At 33.0% G+C, this 24,770-nt stretch overlaps 2 protein-coding genes across 2 annotated transcripts; both read left to right on the top strand.

The window, feature by feature from the left end:
• The first annotated feature begins 251 nt into the window (after positions 1-251).
• On the top strand, positions 252-13,313 carry LOC136968289 (cilia- and flagella-associated protein 144-like). Its single transcript, XM_067262290.1, has 4 exons — positions 252-379; positions 9,638-9,697; positions 9,997-10,100; positions 13,183-13,313. The coding sequence occupies exons 1-4, from the start codon at positions 256-258 to the stop codon at positions 13,294-13,296; spliced, it is 402 nt and encodes a 133-aa protein (XP_067118391.1). The 5' UTR covers positions 252-255; the 3' UTR covers positions 13,297-13,313.
• A 6,169-nt stretch (positions 13,314-19,482) lies between these two features.
• On the top strand, positions 19,483-23,066 carry LOC136968273 (lysozyme c-1-like). The gene is made up of 5 exons (XM_067262258.1): positions 19,483-19,573; positions 22,458-22,546; positions 22,619-22,682; positions 22,811-22,886; positions 22,958-23,066. The coding sequence occupies exons 1-5, from the start codon at positions 19,483-19,485 to the stop codon at positions 23,022-23,024; spliced, it is 387 nt and encodes a 128-aa protein (XP_067118359.1). The 3' UTR covers positions 23,025-23,066.
• Positions 23,067-24,770: the final 1,704 nt, after the last annotated feature.

The raw sequence follows: 24,770 nt of genomic DNA, 5'->3' as shown, positions 1-24,770 counted from the left end.
TTACATAAATTCAAATATTAAAACGATTCGAAATTTAATTTTAGCAATAATAAAGCATAATAAATATACTACGTTACGTTATTAGTTATGTATAATATTAATTTATATTGATCACTAATTTATAAAAAGATGAATGTAAAAAAATATATAAATGACGCTAATATGATATACCATTTAATTTATTATTGATAATTATTCTTAAATAATACTATAGCAAATAATTGTCATTTACGGAATATTAAGAAAATTACAATCATGTTCGGGGATCAAAAAGACGGAAATTTGATACGCAAGCATAAAATCATTGAAGAAACTGTTCGCAAAGAAAAAGAATGCCAAAAAATTTATACCAATTACACTGTAAATCCGTATAAATTAGGTATGTTTAACTTAATTCGCATAACATCTATAAACTAAACGAATGATGGATTTAATATTTTTTATAGACGATATTTGATGATGTGGTAAAATAATAATGGCTTTAGGAATCGGATAATCTCAGACTGTACAGCGTTAGTCTTTCATACAAAATGGCGTGGATTTCTTTTTAGGGGAAATGCATGTCCCCGAGAGAATGGGAATTTGTCGGCGCAAAAGATCATTTTGGGTCCCCCCGTGTAAATGTTAGCTCGTGGCTAAAGATATTACATTATTTGGAAAAAAAAAATAGTCGGCAAATAAACAATTTTTAAACTTCTTTCGCTCTGATGGGCACAGTAAAGCTCGTGGAACCCGCTGCACCTCCTCTCGTAGGCCTGGGGAAACGCCTAAATTTTACGTAATACCCTTCAATTTTTAAAAAAATAATTTCTGTAATAAAAGACCAGGATGCTTTCTTTCAAATATCGGTGGTTGCAAACTTCCGCTTTTCTCGAATAAAGCTTCCAATTTAGTTTATTCTTTTTTATATGGAACGATCTTAAGGTTCATTAACGTTGGCAACAAAATATAAGCAGCTGGTTTTAGCTACTGTCACAAAATTTCTTAGAATGTCTTTCCGTCTTTTTATTGACTTCGTTTGTAAATTTGATTTCGCTTGTCATCACCACCCTACGAATTACAATTATCACGATTTTCGGTTAAAATAAAAAATAAAATAAAAAAATAATAATAAATTAACGTATATGGACAAAATACGAATAAAATACAGAAAATTTCATTTATATTGTTATAAAGTGAATTATTGAAAATGCATTGTGGATCAGACCTAAACATGATAGGAGAATTTACGACTGGCTAACTTCTCTCATTATAATTATACGTGTTGAATGCCTCATCAAATAATCAGTTTGAGAATATATTTTCGCGATGTCATAAATACGTGGTGATGCATCAAGAATCTTCTAATAAGAACGGTTTGGAATTTTGTTGTGTTAATGTGTTTACATAAAATATATTTTTTGCTAATAACCAGCGTACTGTATCTCGCTTCAAGGAACTTTTCAATTATATACGTGATATATTCTTAATAAATGCACTAGCGTGTGAAAAAGACCTGTGATTAGCTTTACGACAGTGGTCTGGAAACTAATTCGCTGTATTAGCGAGATATTCCACTTTTGTTATTAATTACGATAGGATATTACACAACTATTGTTAATTTATATACTGTATGCAGTATTTATAAAATTCAAAAATTATAGCTATCCATTCCTGTACACATATTGGTAGTTTTAGACCGAACTTCTTAAGCCCGGCGCAAACTATTTGGTGCAGTCGTTTTCGATGTGACGTCAGGTGAAATTTATGCAGTCACGTTAATATTTTCTTTCGACGATCTCGTGATATCACTGATGGCGTAGCTCTAAGGAACCAACGAACGTTTCCTTTGCCTCTCTACGAACTATCGCTCGGAAGAATTTGTTGACAGAATGACGAAAATCAGCAAACACATCACTATTGTGTCGCTTACAACCGTGGCCACTGATTTTCTTCACGGTGTAAGAAGGAAGGTGAGGAGGCTCTAATAATCCTATGGACCATCTCTGTTTCTTCAAAATAAACCAGATAAGGGACAAAAAAGACTTTAAAAAACCAACTTTTACGTCGTTAAATCAAAAACTAAATCGTTTTAAAAACAACAAAAAATAACGTCTCGAGGCAGAGGCGTAGCTACTGTGGAACAGTTGGAGCAAAATGCACACGCAAAAAGCAGGCGCACGAATCATGAGGGCGCTAAATTAGAAAGGGCGAAATAAAAACTTGTAAAAACATTTGTAAAAAAATTTTGGATGTAATAGTTAATCAATTAACTATTAGATTTGAATCCGTTCGACAATTATTTACACTTTTTAAGTGCTTATCACCTGCATATCTTGCCGCGTCATCTGATAAAAATGATCTGGAAGGATCAGAATTTTTAGAATCGGCATATCCCTGTGATATTTTGCCTAGTTTTGGACCTCAACTACTTCGATTTAAAATGTGTTTATATAGTCAGGTAAAAGAAATTACTTCTATAATCGAAGTTGCCAAACTACTTTTAATTCACATCGCAGCCTCAATAGGTTTTCCGACATTATTGTAGCATGCCACATTTTTTTTTAACTTTACGGGAGGCGACAGCGACAGCAGAATGAAGTTTTTCAAAACTAAAATTAATCAAAACTTATTTAAAAAGCAGCATGTCACAATTCCGTCTTAGCTCTGCTATAACAATTGAAGAAACAATAACCTATCAACTTGATCTGGAGAAGGTAATTGACCGATTTTCAAACGAAAAAAACAAGAAAACAACAGTCCTGAAGTTTTTATGTATTATTATGTATTTGTTACGAAACTAAACTTGCATATATTTTGTCAATACAGTTTATATACTATGTAGTAAAAAGGCCGGATGGCCGAGCGGTCAAGGTGGCAACCCAACGCTTTGGGGAACCCTGGATCCGGACGGGTCGAAAAATCCCCAGGAATTTTTCGGTGGGTGGTCCGTCCGGATATGTCGGGCCCTGTCCTTCACCACTCGGCTGTTCCATTGTGGACTTGGATAACTACAGGGGGTCCTTTTAGTGTCCACAGGTCGGAAAGAATTAAAAGAAAATAAAAGCAATGTAGTAAATATTATTAGGTACTCTGTACTTAAAGAATTATATTTTGTTTTAGTATTATATTTGTATTTATTAAATTGAATATCTTATTGTTGAATGAATCTGAAATGAATTGTTAAGTAAGGTTTTAAATCAAAATAATTAGATATATGTTTTAAAATTAAATTTTCAAAATAAATTGCGCGAGACCTCTTCCGAGGGACAGGGGGCGCACCGATTCTACTTGCTCCAGGGCGCTGAATATGTAGCTACGCCACTGTCTCGAGGTAAATTAAATTAAAATATTTTTATACAATACATAAAAAATATCGATGTAATTACAAAATGGCTTTTATTCAATTCAAAGTTATTTACAGATAGATTACATTTTTAAATTGCAGCTCAGCATCATATTTTTAATTTATTTGATTTAAAATATATACTGTCCACCTCAAATTAGTAGCGGCTTGTCCCTGAACATCATACCATGCTGGTATACGCCTTTAGGCGTATGTCACGTGACTTGCCGTTAATTCGTGATGCGATTTACGCCTTTAGGCGTAATTAATCAAAACATTCGATTAATTTGCGTTATATTCGAGTTTTCCGCGATCTTAGCTTTGATTCGCTTTTCTGTAGGTCGATTGACTTTGTTTAAGCCAATAAGTGTTTTGTTACCACCCCTGGACCATAAATATTTCGGTAAAAAGGACCACCTACCATTCTACAGCAAATCTTCGCAGTTAACTACACAGTTGACTGAAAACAATCAAAGGGAAACTCCTTATAAAGTTTTATTGGTTATCTTTTGTCTTTGCTGACATTACTTTAACTAATCAGACTTGTGAAAGGAAAAAATTGCCGCAAAAAGCCCCGCCTCCAACCTTCCAAGTAAAATGTAAACAATCGCAATAAATTCGTTTTTTAAATCGTTTTTTAGCTCTAATTAACCAATTTAATGCACTTAGACATTCAATTAGCTAATTCGACAATATTTAAGCGAATAAATATATTTTAAAATACAGTAGAGCGTCGAAAAGTGGAACCAATTGGGGACTGGGGTCCTTCCAGTTAATGATTTGTTCCAGTTTCCGACTTTGTACGAAAAAATACATTAACCTGTCCGATGTTCAAATTTTTCTCCGTTGCGTATCGCTTCCTGTTGAATTTTTCTCCGTTGCGTGTCGCTTCGTGTTGAATTTTCGTCGATTTTAAGCCTAACGAAAATTTTTATAATAATAATCGAGGCTATCGTATCGTTAAAAATTATTTCTGCATTTTGTACAAACAAAATAAATATATTAAAGAATATAAAAAACATGAAAATTATACTTTAGAAGTAAATTTAGTATCAAAAACATTCGATTCAGCACGACACAGTCCGACTGAAAATCGTTCCACTTTCCGGCCATTCCACTTACCGACGTTCCACTTATCGACGCTGTACTGTATTTTAAAAACTTTCTAGCAATAAATATTGCCGGGAAACTCCACCTCCCTATAGTAAGTCTATGGAAGATCGTCTTGCTGTTAATTGGCTTTAAAATTTTTGTTTCTACGCCTATTACGCTCTAATTGGTCATTTATATTATGACTGAATCAACTTCAACGAATGAGTTTTTTTAGACCCGTCTGGTCGGGATTTTCTCGCGAAGATCCAGTCCACGTGATTAAAGTCAGAATGTAAACAAACGTTAATAAATAGCTATATTCTTCATTTTAGAGCCGTAATTCTACCAGTTTGCATGTTATTTGACTTTACTTAGACAAGAAGATTTCTTATCAAAAGCGTCTAACTGAAAAATTTACCGGGAAACTCATTACTTTCGGATATTGCGTAATTGCAGGAAAAAATTAACTAATCGCTTATTTTAGTGTATTATTGTATAAAGCATTGAAAAAATATATAAAAAGTGTCAAATATTCACTATTTTAAGCGGAAATATCTATATATATAAAAATGAATGTATGTCTGTGTGTGTGTGTGTGTGTGTGTGTGTTTGTCCTTCATGCACTACCACACCATTTATCCGATTGCCATGAAACTTCGGGAAGTTGTTTAATACACTCCCACGAAGGTTTCTGGCACATGTGAAGACCACCATTTCCCCCCTTCAAAAATATATTTATATATGGATTAAGGCTTTTATGTCCAACAGATGGCGCTAACTTCCGACGACCTAAGTTTGCTTTTCTGTGAGGCATTCTGCTTTTCTGTGAGAATGGACTAAAGCAGATCATTTTCTATCTATCTATATAAATAAAATATAACGTTCGTTTGTTCCTACCGATTCCTTTGAAATTTTGACACAACGTTGCATTCGAATACGCACGTGTTTTTATATAATATACATGTCGAAATTCCCCCCAGTGGGGGGAAAGGGACAGGATTATGGCTTACTGTGAAGAACTCGGCTTCTATTTATACTATTTTGCATGCGTTTTTTGCGGTTTAATAGGTTACGTCAACAGAATATACACTAAAAAGGGATTTTTCGATATTCCCCAGCGGGGAAAGGGACAGGATTAAGGCTTACTGTGAAGAACTCAACTTCTATTTATTCTATTTTACATGCGGTTTTTTGCGTTTTTAATTGCGTTTTAATAGGTTACGTCAACAGAATATACACTAAAAAGGGATTTTTCGATATTCCCCAGCGGGGAAAGGGACAAAATTAAGGCTTGCTGTGAAGAACTCGGCTTCTATTTATTCTATTTTACATGCGGTTTTTGCGTTTTTAATTGCGTTTTAATAGGTTACGTCAACAGAATATACACTAAAAAGGGATTTTTCGATATTCCCCAGCGGGGAAAGGGACAGGATTAAGGCTTACTGTGAAGAACTCGGCTTCTATTTATTCTATTTTACATGCGGTTTTTTGCGTTTTTAATTGCGTTTTAATAGGTTACGTCAACAGAATATACACTAAAAAGGGATTTTTCGATATTCCCCAGCGGGAAAGGGACAGGATTAAGGCTTACTGTGAAGAACTCGGCTTCTATTTATTCTATTTTACATGCGGTTTTTTGCGTTTTTAATTGCGTTTTAATAGGTTACGTCAACAGAATATACACTAAAAAGGGATTTTTCGATATTCCCCAGCGGGGAAAGGGACAGGATTAAGGCTTACTGTGAAGAACTCGGCTTCTATTTATTCTATTTTACATGCGGTTTTTTGCGTTTTTAATTGCGTTTTAATAGGTTACGTCAACAGAATATACACTAAAAAGGGATTTTTCGATATTCCCCAGCGGGGAAAGGGACAGGATTAAGGCTTACTGTGAAGAACTCGGCTTCTATTTATTCTATTTTACATGCGGTTTTTTGCGTTTTTAATTGCGTTTTAATAGGTTACGTCAACAGAATATACACTAAAAAGGGATTTTTCGATATTCCCCAGCGGGGAAAGGGACAGGATTAAGGCTTACTGTGAAGAACTCGGCTTCTATTTATTCTATTTTACATGCGGTTTTTTGCGTTTTTAATTGCGTTTTAATAGGTTACGTCAACAGAATATACACTAAAAAGGGATTTTTCGATATTCCCCAGCGGGGAAAGGGACAGGATTAAGGCTTACTGTGAAGAACTCGGCTTCTATTTATTCTATTTTACATGCGGTTTTTTGCGTTTTTAATTGCGTTTTAATAGGTTACGTCAACAGAATATACACTAAAAAGGGATTTTTCGATATTCCCCAGCGGGGAAAGGGACAGGATTAAGGCTTACTGTGAAGAACTCGGCTTCTATTTATTCTATTTTACATGCGGTTTTTTGCGTTTTTAATTGCGTTTTAATAGGTTACGTCAACAGAATATACACTAAAAAGGGATTTTTCGATATTCCCCAGCGGGGAAAGGGACAGGATTAAGGCTTACTGTGAAGAACTCGGCTTTTATTTATTTTATTTTACATGCGGTTTTTTGCGTTTTTAATTGCGTTTTAATAGGTTACGTCAACAGAATATACACTAAAAAGGGATTTTTCGATATTCCCCAGCGGGGAAAGGGACAAGATTAAGGCTTACTGTGAAGAACTCGGCTTCTATTTATACTATTTTGCATGCGGTTTTTTGCGTTTTAATAGGGTTCGTCAAGAGAATGTACACTAAGAAGGGATTTTTTGAAATTCCTTCCTGCGAGAGAAGTGTTATACATTTATAATAGATACATTTTGAGCCACAACAACGTGTGGCCGGGTCAGCTAGTATGATGATAAACTTGAACGTGTCGCTTTACGATAACAATGGACTCCTCTCCCTGCTAAGTAATTAGAGACATAGTGTAAATAATGGCAATAACTTCTTCCCCGCTCTAGCTAGAGAGATGGGGTTTGTTTTGTTTAAAAGAAGACAGATGTGTTTACCTAATAGATGCACAAAGTTCAGTGATTCTCTATAAATTAATTTTTTTTTTTACTTTTGGTCGTAAACTTCAAATTTTAATATTATTTTAAATTTGTATTAAACTATAAATTAAACAATCGTAAACTGTAATATGTTTTTAATCAAACACAAAAATCAGATTAAACATAGCGCAATTTTGAAGCGAAATATCGCGATTTAAAAATTATCCAAAAAATGCAAAAAATGCGCCGCATGACGAATTCCACTCAAAAATGTTCTGTAGATCGCCGCCTGGAAAGGGTTTAACAATAGAGTCAAGTCGGTCATCTAACACCTTTCAGGGGGGAAATTTTTGAACTGAAATAATATGACTTCCGATTTGCATGGGAAGTTCTTATATAGTTAATCTATACGGTTTATAGATAGTAATAACATTGTAGAAGACCTTCTCTTTTGTAAAAGTATCACTGCCGGTGCTAAAGCTCAAGACTTGTTCGAGATTCCTGATATTTTTATATCCGAAAATAATTTAGAGTAAACCAAATGCATTGGTATCTGTACTGATGGTGCTCGTTCTACGTCCGGCTGTTATGGAGGATTGCAAGCAGTTATTCGAAGCAAAGCCCCTGATACACTGTGAACCCGTTGCGTAATTCACAGGGAAGCACTCGCATCAAAATATCTGAGTCCTACACTTAACCAGGCCTTAGAATATGTAGTGAATGTAGTAAACTTTATAAAAACCCGGCCGTTGAAGGCAAAATTTTTCAAAAAACTGTGTGACAATATGAGATCCAAGCACAGGTGTTTGTTGTAATACAGCACTGCGCGATGGCTCTCTTGTGGTAATGTTTAGTTGAACCCCGACAGGAAATTTATATTTTTCTTAAAGAGGAAGACCGCAAGTATGCCGAAAATTTTATAAATGAAGAGTTTTTGATAAAGCTAGAATACTTATGTGTTATTTTTGAAAAAAATAAAGTGCTCTGAATCTCACCCTGCAGGAAAGCAACATGCACCTTTTAAAGTCGATTGAGAAAAATTTCACCTTTTATATAAAATAATAATAATAAAATAAAACTATAGAAAAAAAAAGGTGAAGACAGAGGAAAAAAATGTTTTTCCTTATTGCAACAGTTTTTGGCCTCCAGTAGCGTTGATTTTCAGTTTTGACCTAGTTTTGAAAAATATTTTCAAAATAATAATATCGATAAATTTGCATGAATTCAAGAATCATTTAATGCCAGTGCTCTATCTGAATTTACAGCTGTAGAAGAAGAGAATCTTATTGACTTGTTTTGCGACAATACGTTGAAAACAAAACTTAGCAGCATGGAATTAACTGAATTATGGATATCAGTAAAAGATGAATATTCTCTTATGAGTGGTAAAGCTCATAGAATTTTAATTCCATTTGCGACTTCTTATTTGTGCTAAGCTGAGTTTTCGGCTGTGGCCGTGATAAAAACTAAGTATCACACGAAAATCGACGTGGAGAAGAAAATGAGGTTGGCTGTATCCAGTTTGATTCCAAGAATTGAGAAACTGTACGGTGATCAACAGGCTCATCCATTCCACTAATTATAATTAATTGAATTCCATTGTGCGCCTGCATATCCAGAATAGACCGCCCACGGAAGATTCCTGACGAAAACGACCTTATAATAGTTAAAAATATAAAAATGGTTTTTAATAAAATTTGATAAAAAATGGCGCCAGCAAAATTTAAAATGTTGCTGGGAAAGTTGAGCAACTCGTTGCTGGTTTATTTAAAAATTAGTTAGGCTGAATTTGAATCTTATCTTATGAATAAGTCAATAAATTAGTTTTTAATAATAATTATAATACCTTGATATAACACTAGGCTAAATAGGACAATAATCCACTATAGGTTGACGTTCAAAAATCCGGTTCCTTCAGATTTCTGGCATGGATTCCGGAGCGCATTTTCGAACTTACCGCATTGGCGCGCCATTGTTATCTGGAAGTTCCTAACTAAAATTCTGTAAAACTGTTTTTATGTAGTTGATGAACATTAAAATTTCATTTTCTTTTCATTTAGTGTGTAATTTTCTTTCTTTAAAGAATTATACAGGTAGCCATTTTCTGCTACATATATACAGCATATATAACCATTAAAAATCCGGCACTCCTCAGGTCCGAAGTTACTGGATTTTTGAATGTCAACCTGTATCAGAAATAATAATACAGTAATTTAGAAAAAGTGTTTATTATGCAAGTAAATTTGCTAAACAAATTTTTTTGTAGGAGATATTATGGCATCAAAATTTTATTCTAAATACGAATCTGTTCCTGTTCCTGAGGATCGTAAGTTTTGATTTAAATGATATAAATATAAAATTTTATTAACCTACACATTTAAAATTTATGATGAATAATTATTTGAGTAATTGATGCAAAATAATTTTTTTTATTATATCTATCTAACTATAAAACGAGCAATTATTTATTGTGACATCACCACAATGCTGTGATGTCACAATGTGATGTGCATTTTATATTATTAAGATTAGTATCATTAAAAATTTATATTAAACAATATAAAAGTAGTTTAAATAAACATAATATTTAATAACGTATAAACTTTCTTTTAAAAATATCTACAGCAGTGAGTTTAGAAGTTATCAAACGTTCGAAGGCTATCCCTGCGAACAGATTTCCATATCCTCTGACTGAATCACAGCACATGACGTGGATAACTGATGAAATGGTAATAATCTCTAATTAATTAATAAACATAAGATCGATGGTCGAAGAGATTAAAGCATCAGCCTGCCGCTCTGGGTACACGGATCAAATCCGGGTCATATACTCACTAGGCCCAGGCCTGGAATGCAGAAAAATTCGAATATCATAATGGAAAAATAATTTTATGTAGAAACAATTCATAAAGGAATTAGTGCAAATTAAAAGCTTGAGTATAAACAAAATAAGACACATCAGTTAATATGTGAATATATTTTGCATGAACAGAGTGGTAGAACTAATGATAGATTTTCAATAGCAATGTCCCTTTGCCCCTTCGACATTTAAAAATCTGTAAAAATATAATTATTGCAGAATTAAAATTATAATACAGCATCATTCGGCTCAAAAGTGGCACTATTAATTTGAGAGCGCCTGCATATTATAATCCTAGCGGCGCCATGTTTCTAATTGTACTACTGATATATGAGGGATAAATCATCCATGAAAAATTTCTGCGAGCTACAGGAAATTTTTACAGACTGTTTGCCCCACGCATGTCAGCCTCATTACCCTTATCACCCGGTCACTCGATTATTGATCTGGTCGAATCTACGCTAAGTGTGATTTTAAAGAGGCTCTCTTACTGTTAGTGCTTACGGAATGGGAGACAAATAATAGCGAGGTTGAGGCCGAAGTTTTAAACGCGAAAACGTGTACGTCGGACGTTCAGCGCTTCTTTCCTGTAAGCCTAGAAGTTTGACAATGGTGTTTGGAAAGTCAGTGGAATCACGCTCGACATTCCAAACGCCATTGTCAAACTTCTAGGTTTACAGGAAAGCGGCGCTGAACGTCCGACGTACACGTTTTCGCGTTGAAAACTTCGGCCTCAACCTCGCTAATAATATGATTGTACAGTACATCGTTTTCCATTACTTGACATACTGTATATTTATCAATTCAGTTACATTCAATTAATACTGTAATAAGAAAAGTAGAGTATCTAAGTTATCTTACAGCTGTTCCTCCAACAATAAACAACTTATAATGAAACTTTAACAGGAAGTAAAAAATATAAGACAATTTCTGAAGCACTATATATATATCTTATATATCCTGTCGAAAATTAAATAAATAAATAAATATATATATATATATTCAGTTGTTTTAAAATTTTATATACAGAATAATGCGCTAAAAATTATTAAATGTAAAACAATCACTATAATTAATGTCAACCCCAAATGCCAATTTTTGAGATTATCGTTATATTATGCTTTATGAGAGTTACATTAAAAAAAACATACAAAACAAGTATAAAATGTCACTATTGGAATTAAACGAAAAACTATGGGAAAATTTTGTGTGTGTGCCTAAATCTTTTACTAATAACATGTACTTATTTGCTAGTGAACATGTCCTAATATTAAATTTAATGTATAATTGTAGCTTTTCTGTTGTAAATTTCTAATCTAGACCTAAATATTTCTAAATTTCTATCTAGAATTAGAAATTCCATGGAAGTTTGATAACACGCTTAAAAATTCCATCAACGAGTTCCGTAACTTTCCCGCCCAGTAAAAACACCTAAAATTGCGTGTGCACTACCTGTTATTATTATTTTTTTAATTTTATATTTATATTTGAATTATTAATTATTATAAAATGGCAAAAAGCTTAATTTAGAGATGAATTTATATATTAAAAAAATTGTAAATGCTAATAACGTGTAAAATCTTCATTAAATCCCACCCAACTTGAGATATGACACATGACCAGTGGCCGAAAAACCACCGAACACTAGTAGTTGGCCGTGGGTTCGCGCTTCGCCAACGGGCTGGCTACGTGTAGTTTTCCGGGTTTTCTTCACGTCTGTAACGCCTGAAACCTCTCGGAAGGCATCCCCTTAGGTAGATTGCCCAAGTGTTACGTTGCCATAACTTAATAAAACAAACAAACCGGCAATAAATAAATCTCCCTTCAAAATTTCAAAAATTTTCGAAAAGACAAATGAGTTAATAAGCTTTAGAGTGGGTGAACAAAATTGTGCCCTCCCATAATTAATAACACATACATAATGAAAAAATCCCAATTTTTAATATATAACAGTCGGGAAAGTAAAAATTCAAGAGATGCGGATAGTTTTTTTTACTCTTTCCACTCTGTGGGCACTAAGAGGACCTCTTTTATCAAGCCCATTATGCGTTCGGCCAGACTCAAAATGGGGCGGCCGGATGATGAGGGACGGGATCCGACATATCCGGTCGGACCACCTCCCGAAAATTCCTGGGGATTTTTCGATCTGTCTATCTTTGATCCCGGGTCCTCTAAGCGGTAGGCTGTCCCATGACCGCTCGGCCATCCGGCCGGGATGCGGGTAGTAGAAAAGATTACAGTAGAAAACTATTGTTCTGATTACAGTAATGGGTCACTCTAGTATCATCGTTAAGTAAACCAATAAAATAAAAATAAATCGATGCCAGTATAAGAATTTCAGGATCGGCTGAAAAAAGACTCTCTTTGCTTCAGGGCGGTAAAAGTGAAAAAATCAATTCAGTAAATTTTGTGACTATTTTAATTAATTTGGCCGTTTTATTTCGAACGTTACTATTTCGATAGTTTCGAATATATAAAATATCAAATATTTCTATAAATAATTAGAAAAATTAAGTGCTCGATAAATATTTATGTTATATATATATTATTCATCTGTTTTATATGATAAATTCAACGTAGTAAAAAATTGTTTTTGGTATTTGGGAATTAAGAGAACCCTTCAACAAGCTTTCTCAATGCCCAAAGACGAAAATACTGGAAAGGGAGAGGAAAATGAATGATCGGGAAGTGAAGAACGAGTTCATACATATCTGGGTTAGATGACTTATGAAAAATTGCTAAGAATTTGAACTCAGATTCCTCCGATCGATGCGTAGATGTCTCAGTATCATAGGATAGGGAGATCCCTATTTTATGAGACATCCAGCTATCATTAAATTAATAAGCTATTTAAAAAATTAAAACACTTATTAGAAAATATATTGATAGACTGTTTAAGTTTAATTATGGTGTATTTTATTATTTTTTTAAATATTGTTTTGTAATTCTAGATACCGGTACCAATAGATAGAAATGACACGAGACTCTATCATCCTAAGAAACGAAGCTCCATTACAAAATTCATGGATCAATATTTTGCATGTAATAAAAACAAAAATAATTAAAATGAAAAATAAATTAAACATTTAGAAATCCAAAAAAAAAAAAAAAACTTGTGTCATCTGATCCTGCAACTTGGCCCGATAGTCGAAAAAATTCGGATAGAGCGTTTTTAATAAATACAGGGTCATCCTGCCCTTTATATGACTGTGGATTTTTGTGTGACGATAAAGGCCGTAGGTTTACATCACAGGCTTATAAAAGAAAGTTGACAAATTAGAAACAAGTTATTAGAAATTATTTTGTTTATTCTATTTCAAGAGATACTGTCTTTTGTTCCTATTGTAAAATGTTTAATGTATCTTCAACTAGCTTAAGTAAAGATGGCTACCGTAATTGGCAACACGACAGCAGTATCCTGCAATCTCACAAAACTTCGAAACATTACTTAATTGCTCAAAAATCGTGGTTTGGGCTAATGCACAGACTGAAATCTTCTCTCACAATAGATGTAGAATCTCAAAGAATCGTTAATTCTGAAGTATATAATTGGAAAGCAGTTTTGTTACGCATTGTTTCTATTATCAAAATGTTAGGAAAAAGTTGTTTAGCTTTTCAAGGTAAAATAGACAAACTTTACGAACATGATAATGGTAAGTTTTTAAAATCTATTCAGCTCTCGGCAGAATTTTATCCTGTTAGGCCAGGAACACACATGCGTAAAATTCGGCGTAAAATCTAGTATAATACAGAAAGCGTAAAATTTTTTTCTGAAATTTTGGCTGAAACAAAACTGAAAAAAGAGTAGAGCGTGTCTCTACTTTTTACGCCAAAATTCCTCCAATAAAGAGGTCTTTTCTGTGACGTCGAAGTAGACACGTGGTTTTTATTCTAACAATGGCGGCAATGAGGGTTAACCCTATAATTATGAGTCTCGAAAAAAACGAAAAATAAATTAAATAGAGGGGTTTATTGAATTCGTTCGACCACATCAGTGTCATGTATAAAGACACTGTATTTAAACAATGTTTATGGATGGCTGTAGGTGCAAAATTTCAAATAACAGGTAGGTCTAATAGAATCGATAGGCCTATATAGGTCTAGTATTTAGATCACACGTTCTTTATTTAAATTCGGAATACAAGTGTATTAATTTAAATTTTCTATATTATAGCAGAGGAAGCGGAGAAAAAATGGAAGATACAAAGAGATAGATATATGAGAGGAAAAAATTAATAAAATTAGCACTGATAGTGGCAGTGGTGTTTCCTATTCGGCCAGAATTTTTACTTATGTGTGTTTTGGCATAAAACTGTAAGGCCAGGAACACACATGCGTAAAAATGTGTGGCAGAAAACTGAAAGGAGCTTTCAGTTCAGTTTCACGCTTTTAAGCCAGGACACACATACGTAAAAATTTTGGCCGAATGGGAAACGGAAATGTAACAACGTCATAAGTAATTCTTTAAAAACTCGAAAAAACTTTAGATTCACAAGTAAAAATAAACTACTCTTTAACTCCGATTTCGAGTGAGTTATTTAGACAAAAAAGGGACGAGAAAATGCTATACTTTAATCAACTTTATTTTATCTCCCAAATGCATTTCGCAAACGCCTCATCAGTGGGTAGTTGAGTGCTGGTAACTTCCGTTTCTTTTATGTCGGACGATGTTTTCCCAGCATGCATCTATCTGAATACCGTCATTCAGATTGATTAAATTTGCATATTCTTTTATACAAAAATGTTCTATTATTCTACGTTTTAAACAATCTTCTTCTTTATAAAGTATTTTTATGTTATTTCTATCTATTTTACAAAAATTATTTTTATAATGTAGGTACCACAGCGATTCTTCTCTTTTTAATCTTATTGCTGCCTCGTGCTCTTTTAAACGTACTTCCAACTTCCTTCCGGTTTCTCCAACGTAAGACTTCGTTTGGGGACCAGCGAGGATAAAGCACAGCTACGAGCCAACTTAAGTAAAGACTTGAGCAAGTACAGAGGTAAAAATAGCTATATAACTGATAAAAAAGCAAATAAAATAATTAAAAAATCAGAAAGGTTAATTAAGTTTTTTAAGAAACATAACCTTTCTATAGTAAAAGCAGATAAGTCGCATCGATATTTCTATAGGTTCTATAGTCGCATCGACTGGTTATATTAACAAAAGAAGGCAATGGGTACATAGATTTGATATCTAAACTCATAAGGCAATGACTGTTTTTGATTTTACCTTTTAGTAGTCCATTAATTAATTCATCTGTGTTTTTTATGCTGTAGGGTGGTCTATCGATTTTCTGCAAGTAGATTTTCAAGTAATATTCAAGATTATATAAAACTGTTTTTTTAAAATCCACCAATGGACGACATATATTGCCAGGTTTATGAGTTTTAATTCTTAGATTTAATTTTGGATATCGTATATTATTAAAGTCTAATATCTTTTTTACCTGGTGACTTGGGACTTCCTGTTTATATTTCTTCATTAATTTTGTAAGATTTTTCTTTATTTCCTTTAGCGGATCTATTGGTAACTGTTCATATTCGTCAGACGTGACTATTTCATTTTTCTTAAATTGTAGTTCTTCTTTTGTTAATATAACCAGTCGATGCGACTTATCTGCTTTTACTATAGAAAGGTTATGTTTCTTAAAAAACTTAATTAACCTTTCTGATTTTTTAATTATTTTATTTGCTTTTTTATCAGTTATATAGCTATTTTTACCTCTGTACTTGCTCAAGTCTTTACTTAAGTTGGCTCGTAGCTGTGCTTTATCCTCGCTGGTCCCCAAACGAAGTCTTACGTTGGAGAAACCGGAAGGAAGTTGGAAGTACTGTACGTTTAAAAGAGCACGAGGCAGCAATAAGATTAAAAAGAGAAGAATCGCCGTGGTACCTACATTATAAAAATAATTTTTGTAAAATATATAGAAATAACATAAAAATACTTTATAAAGAAGAAGATTGTTTAAAACGTAGAATAATAGAACAGTTTTGTATAAAAGAATATGCAAATTTAATCAATCTGAATGACAGTATTCAGATAGATGCATGCTGGGAAAACATCGTCCGACATAAAAGAAACGGAAGTTACCAGCACTCAACTACCCACTGATGAGGCGTTTGCGAAATGCATTTGGGAGATAAAATAAAGTTGATTAAAGTATAGCATTTTCTCGTCCCTTTTTTGTCTAAATAACTCGCTCGAAATCGGAGTTAAAGAGTAGTTTATTTTTACTTGTGAATCTAAAGTTTTTTAGAGTTTTTAAAGAATTAAGAATTTTACCGATCCCATTGCCTTTTTAAATTTTTGAACTCATAAGTAGTTTAGTAAAATGGCGCCTTCAGTATGTGACGTTGTTATTTGTCGGTGGTTGTATTCCGCTCAATCATTGATGCTTTTAAGAAATGATTTTATTAAAAAACGCCAAAAGAGACGCTGGTGGGTTAAGAAACTATTTCGAGAGCGTGATTTACATGGATTTAATAATACGTTGATTCCGGAACTACAATTTAATGATCGAGAATACTATATACAGTAAGTGAATTGTATTTTTTTACATATCGCTGTTTGAGGTTATTTCAAAATAATAAATTTTAAAATCTTCAGATTTCTGAGAATGTCACCAGAATTATTCGAATATTTGCTGTCAAAAATAGAAAGAAATATAACAAAGAAAAATACACGATGGAGAGACGCCATATCTGCTAGAGACAGATTAGCTGTAACTTTACGGTTTGTTAATCTTTCATACTTTGTAAAATTAGTTAAGTCTTTAGTATACTTTTATCATAAAACATAATTTTTTAGATTTCTTGCAACGGGTGAGACATTTCGAAGCCTCAGTTTCTCATTTAGAATAGGACGACCGACTATTGCTAAAATAATCATAGAAACTACGAAGGTATAAATTAAAATTGTTATTAAATTTGAATAGCAGTTAACTTATAAATTTCTATTATTTTTATTATAGGTTATTTTGAACAATTTAAAGAATGATTATATGAAAATGCCAGATGATGAAAACGAATGGAAAGAAATTGCTAAAGGCTTTGAATCTCGTTGGCAGCTACCACATTGTTGCGGGAGCATTGATGGCAAGCATATACTAGTTTAATGCCCAAAAAATAGTGGAAGCTTAAATTATAATTATAAAGGATCATTTAGCAAAATTTTATTAGCTGTGACTGATTATGAGTACAAATTTATTTCAGTCGAGTTTTGTTTTATGGGTGGTGAAAGTGGTGGTGGGATTTTTCAAAGAAGTTCTTTTGGATAAAAGCTTTCAGAAGAAAAATTAAATCTTCCAAATGAAAATATATTATTAAATTCTAATAAAGTATTCCCATATTTCTTTGTTAGAGATGAAGCTTTTCCTCTTAAAAAAAATTTAATGAGACCTTATCCAAGGAGATCAGCTTTCACTCATCCTCAAAAAGTGTTTAACTATCGCCTTAGTAGAGCTCGAAGAATAGTAGAAAATGCTTTTGGAATTCTGTCGGTGCGCTTTAGAATTTTTAAAAGACCACTCAATTATAGTGAGAAAACAATAGAAAGAATAGTTGCTGCTGCCCTTGTTTTACACAATTTTTTATTGACAGAAAATGCAAGTATTTACAATCCCCCAGGCTTCTCAGATTATGATGATGATAATTTTAATTTTCAACCAGGTTTATGGCGCCAAGATGGAAATATTAATTCTTCACATTGTTCTTTTGGATCTAATATGCATGGCATAAATGCAAAATCTTTGCGTGATGAACTAGCTATTTACTTGTGTAATGAAGGATCTGTACCATGGCAGAATAGCAAGATATATCCAGGTGTATCATAAAAAAATTTTTAAACAATTCATTTTGTATAAGTTAATATTTGTAATTATACTGTATAAACTACTTAAATTTTTCATTGGTAATAATAAAGACAATTTTATAAACTTTGACAAATTATTTTATTACTTCTAATTACATTATATAAAATATTTTTCTTGACCTTCAAGGTCTAACATTAACAATTCAATATTTTTTGTGGCATTAAATTGGTCTCGCGCATCCAATTTTCTTAATCTTAATTTCAAAGATTCACAAAATAATTCAATTTTGTCAGGCTGTGACACATTACCTAAAATAATAATAAAAAAAAATAACTTTTAAATCTGTCATTGTTTTGTACTATATTTTGCCTATATTCATAAATTTGAACTTACAACTCCTATCCAAAAAACTATTTATTGCTGTTGATGTTGATGACAAGGATAAAAGAGCATTATTATAATAATCCTGATTAATACAGGTATCTGATTTTTTTCTTCTTTTTTCTTGCTGACTGAAACTTTTATTTGAGTCACTGCTTTGATATCGTCTGAAACAAAATCCATGCATTAAAAATCTTATTCTTTTTCATTAAAATCATTATTATTTATTTATTTACAACTTACTGGTCTGACTCAGTTTCTTGATTAACATCAATATTTTGGGCAATTTCTACATCATTCTGGGTCATCTGAGACAAATTTTCTGATGATAATTGTGTTGACTCTGTGTCAACATAATTATCATTTTCAACTATTGTTGTTTCATTATTTAGGGTACTAAAAGAAAAAAAAAAATACTATATATAAATAATTTATGATGAAATTAAGACAAAATATTTTTTAAACTAATAACTAGTACTTATAGGTAATAATAGCAACTATATATACACATATACAATAACTAATATAGATATTAATAGATATAGATAATAACAACTTATTACACTGGTTCTACAGATAGACCTATGCCTAATTAGGTAGGCCTATCTATCCTAATAAAAACATTTGTAATCAGTTGTAAATGGTAAATGATATCCAATGATATGAATTTATTTATTTGACAAGAAATGTAGTCATTTGAACTATATGAGAGAACTTTCAAATCATAGAAACGATGTCAAAAGAGCTTAAATGAATTATTAGTATTAAAATCAATTGGTACTAACTTTATTTTTGTTTAAACACAAGTTTGATTACATTTTACTATAATCACTACTTTATGCAGGAACCTGTAGGCAGAATTCTGAATATTGTATTAGTTAATAAAACAGTTCTTAATTATTAATGTTTTTAAATAAGCAGGTAATATAAAGGCCAAGCTATAAAACAGAAAACAAATTAATTCCCGCCTATTCTGGATTTTTACCAAAATTAATATATTTGATAAACTTACCATGTTTTTAACGACATTAAATGTTTTTCCGGAGTCACTCTAAAATGGTTTTTGAATGTTTGTGTGGAAAATCGCGGAACGATTTCCTCCACGTAGCCACGTTTTCGGAGTTTGCTCCGATAGTGTCCAAATTCTGTAAGTTCATTTTCATCTTCTGATGAACTTGAACTTGTCCAATCTTCATCCTCATATGTCTCCGAATCGATATTTGAGCGCAATGATACAATTAATGAAATCGTCTCATTTTGATTTGAACGTACAGCCTTGTTCTTTGCCACAAAATGACCAGTCTGTTTAGAAATGCGCCATTCCCCTGAAATAACCGGCTACGACCGATGACGTCAATCACAACTACCGCTGTGTTACGATTAGAATTTCCAAACGCGTCCTAAGACAGTTTATTAAGGAAAGACGGACGGACGGACGGACGGACGACAGTGGAAATTTATAGCTGTACAATTTTTTCAAATTGCAACCCAATAAAGTAGCCGCATATTATTTAATTGATTTGAATAAATTTGTTTGAATATGTTTTTCAGATTATTATTTAATCTTACAATACAAATAACTAAATAATATAAATTCAGTGTTAAATATTTTCCCATTTGAGTATTAAATAATGCTATTTTTAAAATAATTATGATAAAGTACTATCGTGTTCTATATACATTAATAAAGTTTGTTATCTCATGACCACACAGAAAACCGGTTAAAACCAGTTTCTGTGTCGTTTACCGTTTATCTATGATATTATTATTTTAGAAATTACAACCTGTACGCTACATTAAAAAATATACTTCTAAAAAACTAAGACATAAATACATTTATAATGACAAAAAGCCATGATGTTATCTTGAGAGTATTGTCCCTTCAATAGTATAGTTAACGTGTCCATTTACGAAATGTATCAATATATCCGATAATTAGAGAATAATTAATTGTATCGCGAATTTATCAATGTTTAGCCGAAATAGAAACCGATTTTATACCGGTAAACATTTCTAACGGCTGTAAGTGCCATGTAAGAGCTATTATAAGTGAATACTAAAGTCTGTCTTTTTTTCTGTTAGTGGATACGAGATGATTCGGTAGGTAATGAGCCACTTGATGTAATCAGTGAAGAAGTACAGTACGTTATCGTCGTTGATCATTTGGACTCTTGAAGTCCCCTTTGTTGGTCGTTTGAGTTGGTTCACGAGGAGAAGTAAGGACGGTGATCGCTATTGTCTGGAGTCTTAATCGCGAATCACTTTCTTCTCTCGTTATTTGACTCAGGTTCTGAAAAATCCTTCCCTCGGACACCGTCAGCAAGTCGTTGTTGATGGTCAGTCGATTCATCTCGTTTCAATTGGATCCTCAGACTTATTGAAAGACTAAAGAGGTGTGAAGTCCCAAAAACGGGTTAACAGTAATTATTTATATTAGAAGAATGTTAAAACGAATGTAGAAAATCGTCCATTGTTAAAAGGGACAAAAGCCGATCAAAGATCGTATTTGACGCGTTAGTCATTTGAAACCGCGACGCATGAAAAAAAAGGAGAAAGATGTCGAAAGACAAAAAGGCCTAATGTAAAATAAAACGCAATAATTGTAATGAGTAATGATTGTAGACGAATGTCCTCCAGTATAGATGGACCTTTGACAAGTCGCTCGTATACGAAATTTAGATCATTAAAATTAGGAAAAAGGGAAAAGTTAATTATGAAAAGAAACATCACATCGAAGCATTAAATTTCAAAAATCTCTCAGATTAGACAACAATGGGGAAAATATGAGCGCAAGTTTCAAAGTTCCATCAATTCTTTCCAACCTGAGTAAACGGAGGGTGTCAAGTAGATTTGTCGAGGTGGCTCTTTCTCGTGACTCGAACAGGGGTCGTTTTTCGCTTGGAAACAAGCGAGGGACCAATCGAGAAGAGAGAAAGGAAGGACGTGGAGCCAATCAACATGAACAATACGAAAAAGGGAGATTGAAGTAATCGCCGAATTGGAAAGACAAGGGACTTTTCCGAGAGGTTTCAAGGGAGACAAGAGGTGTTCCAAGGTGTCCATCGAAAGGTCCGCCGACGCCAACCGACGAGTCGCTGCACCAGCCGCTGCCCCGGGGCCTTCTATCGAGCGACGATAGGAAACACATCGGCACAAAAACGTTCGAACGTTCACCTTTGTAACGATCTGTGTATAGTGTGAGTTGTTTTATATTTAAATAAACGGGTTTCTTTGTGAGACACTTATTGTCTGTGTCATCCTCCCTCACACCCACACGCGAACGACCCTAGACCATCCTGTCGCGGGATTAACGATCCCCCCCTAAAGGTCGGCGAACTTACAGAGGTCCGAGACTTCCTCGAGAACAGGAGTCGTTTCCAGCGAGGTTTTCTCTCACCTATCTATCCAGCCTATTGTTTTAACTTGATTAATAGAGTTCGACGATAGACGTATTTATATTTTCGTGGTTTAAAGTCCTATTTGACGGGATCGAACTCTCCTTATTTTACTAAACAACTCTTTTCTATTTTATTCTCGAAAACTCTGTATTTCCATCCAAGTCATCAAATTTTCGATTATCTGGCTCACACGCAAACCTCGATGTTGCGACCTCACAATGTAAGCTATTTAAACGGATTTTCCATTTTTCCTGTTGCACAACCACCAGAAAGGAAAAAGAATAATTTCGTGCCAATTTACAATGAAAATAAAGCGATCAATGCACGAAAGCATTGGTATAAATATTAGCCATTTGGTTTTTATTCATCAGATTTGAAGAAGAATTCGACAGAAGAAGATGGCTTCACATTTATCTCTTTTCATTATTTTTGCCTTCTCGATGATCGCCATTGGAAAAGCAAAGATTTTTGAAAGATGCGAAATGGCCGTAAATTTAGTGAAACACGGCTTTTCTAGACACGAAATTCCAGACTATAAGAACAAATTGAAAACCCCATTACTTTTATTAATTCATTTATTTTATCGAAACTCCTATTATGTCTCGTAATTAAAATATTTCTGGCTTTTTCAAGGGCTGTGTTTGATAAGACACGAAAGCAATTTCAATAGCCGTGCCACGAACAGAAGCAAAAACGGAAGCAAAGATCACGGAATTTTCCAGGTAACAATGCAGCTTTTATATTGCCAATATATCGGCCGTATTCGCATTTACGATTTTAAAATTTATTGGTAGATTAACGATCGTTATTGGTGCAGCCCTCCCGGACCCCAAAACGGCTGCAATGTGAAATGTTCGAGTAAGTCCTGGCTTCTTATTATTGGATATTGGAATAGATTATAAAACTCGGCCGACAACGGGAATAATGTCGGTTCGATTCCCACTACTTTAAACACGCAATCGAAATCATTTTACGAATATTTCTAGGTCTGTTGGACGATAATCTCGCCCACGACATGAGATGTGCCAAGATCATTTATAGCAGACGTAAATTTAATGCTTGGTACGTATCTCGAGCGCATTAAAATTTGAATATAATTAATATCTATTACAATTATGTTATTTAATTAACAGGTATGGCTGGATAAATCATTGCAGAGGTAAAAATTTGCAACAATATGTGAAAGATTGCAAGTATTAAAGTAAATTCAAATTATTCAAATTTTTAAAAAGCAGAAGCTTGTAAGATAAAACAAATTGCTTATTTCTAATAAATAAATAAATAATTAATAAAAACAAGTTAAAAATATCTTAAATATATAAACGCAATACAGTAGCGAACCGAAAATCGGAATCAATTGGGGACTGGGGTTGTTCAGATTAGGGATTTGTTCCGATTACGGTTTATGAACGAAAAAATATATTAATCTGTCCGATGTTCAAATTTTTCTCCGTTGCGTGTCGTTTCGTGTTGAATTTTCCTTGATTTTAAGCCTAACGAAAATTTTTATAATAATAATCGAGGCTATCGTATCGTTAAAAATTATTTCTGCATTTTGTACAAACAAAATAAATATATTGAAGAATATAAAAACATGAAAATTATACTTTAGAAGTAAATTTAGTATCAAAAACGTTCGATTCAGCACGACACAGTCCGACTGAAAATAGTGCCGATTACCGGCGATTCTGATTACCGGGGTGCCGATTTATGAGTCTCTACTGTATTTATATTGTTAGAGTTCGTTTCTTAATCTGTAATCCATCCTTCAATATTAAGCGAAATAAACGCCAATACACACACACATACATATTTTTTACTTTTTTTTTGTTAAGATGTGTGAAAAGACGATTCCAAAAACCGGGAGGGTGAAATATGATACGATTCCAATACGAGTACAGTCAAACCTGTTTTTATGCGGGGGATAGGGACCGCATTAAAAAAGACGCATTAAAAAAAATAGCACGAAACTTCACGAATGGCTGTAAAAAATAGTTTTTGCAACACAATTAAAAAATATTTTTTTATGCGGTCCCTGTTGACCGCATAAAAAAAGTCTCACAGAAAATAACTCAAAACCGTACGAAATAGAATTTATTGACAACAGATGTCAACACTTGACTGCATCGTCTGGTCTATCGTCTGTTTTACATATTTTTGTCCAGGTGGTGTTTTGTTGACTTAAAAAGTAAATTATTTCATTTTTCGCATATTCATGCAATAATATTACTATAATAAGTGCATTTATGCTATAATAAGTTTATTTAGCTATAATAAGTCAACGTGAGGCATGACGAATCGCACGAGACTAGTCGCCAACTATACCGCACAAATAAAAAATCGCACAAAAAAAAACCGCATAAATTAAAAATTCGCATTAAAAAAATCGCACAAATAAAAATCGTACATAAAAAGAGCGCATAAAAACAGGTTTGACTGTATATTATAACAGTCGGGAATGTAACCGATGTTAATTCCTAACGAACTAACCAATTTGTTTTTTTTTTATAAATGAACAATCGATGTTTGTTGATAAATATTTGAAAAATATTTAATGTTTAACTGTAAGTATTCGTACAATTATGGAAAATAATATGAAATTCATAAAGGCCTTTTGATTGCTCAAAGAGTATAAACAGGCTCATCTGTTCGTAAGGAGATAGCACGATGATAAAAGAAGGAAAGCTTAATATTTTGGCCAGGTTACTCTTAAAAATTCCTTTAGGATATATCCCAGATCCATTGAGACAGCAGATATCCGTCATCTGATCGGTATTTCGAATAAATATCTTAAGAGTATTTATTTTAACATTGTTTCTTACAATGATTATGTAATGAAGAGCATCAATATTGGTCATTGATCTGATATAAGAAAAATATTTTAATTTAAATGAGAAGTAAATTACTCATATTATAACTTCTAGCAAACTTGGAAGACGCCATAAT

This window comes from Centruroides vittatus, unplaced genomic scaffold, assembly GCF_030686945.1.
Source record: "Centruroides vittatus isolate TY-2023 unplaced genomic scaffold, ASM3068694v2 contig_1427, whole genome shotgun sequence".
Classification (NCBI taxonomy): Eukaryota; Metazoa; Arthropoda; class Arachnida; order Scorpiones; family Buthidae; genus Centruroides; species Centruroides vittatus.
The sequence above is the reverse complement of the archived record's forward strand: the minus strand, read 5'-3'. Positions and strand labels throughout refer to the sequence as shown.

Bases quoted from the DNA above. Each gene is read 5' to 3' on its own strand.
- LOC136968289 (XM_067262290.1), top strand. From the start codon at position 256: ATGTTCGGGGATCAAAAAGACGGAAATTTGATACGCAAGCATAAAATC. The intron at 380-9,637 runs GTATGTTTAACT...ATTTTTTTGTAG, and splicing joins TGTAAATCCGTATAAATTAG to GAGATATTATGGCATCAAAA. The intron at 10,101-13,182 runs GTAATAATCTCT...TTGTAATTCTAG, and splicing joins CGTGGATAACTGATGAAATG to ATACCGGTACCAATAGATAG.
- LOC136968273 (XM_067262258.1), top strand. From the start codon at position 19,483: ATGGTTTTTGAATGTTTGTGTGGAAAATCGCGGAACGATTTCCTCCAC. The intron at 22,683-22,810 runs GTAAGTCCTGGC...GAATATTTCTAG, and splicing joins CTGCAATGTGAAATGTTCGA to GTCTGTTGGACGATAATCTC. The intron at 22,887-22,957 runs GTACGTATCTCG...TTTAATTAACAG, and splicing joins AGACGTAAATTTAATGCTTG to GTATGGCTGGATAAATCATT.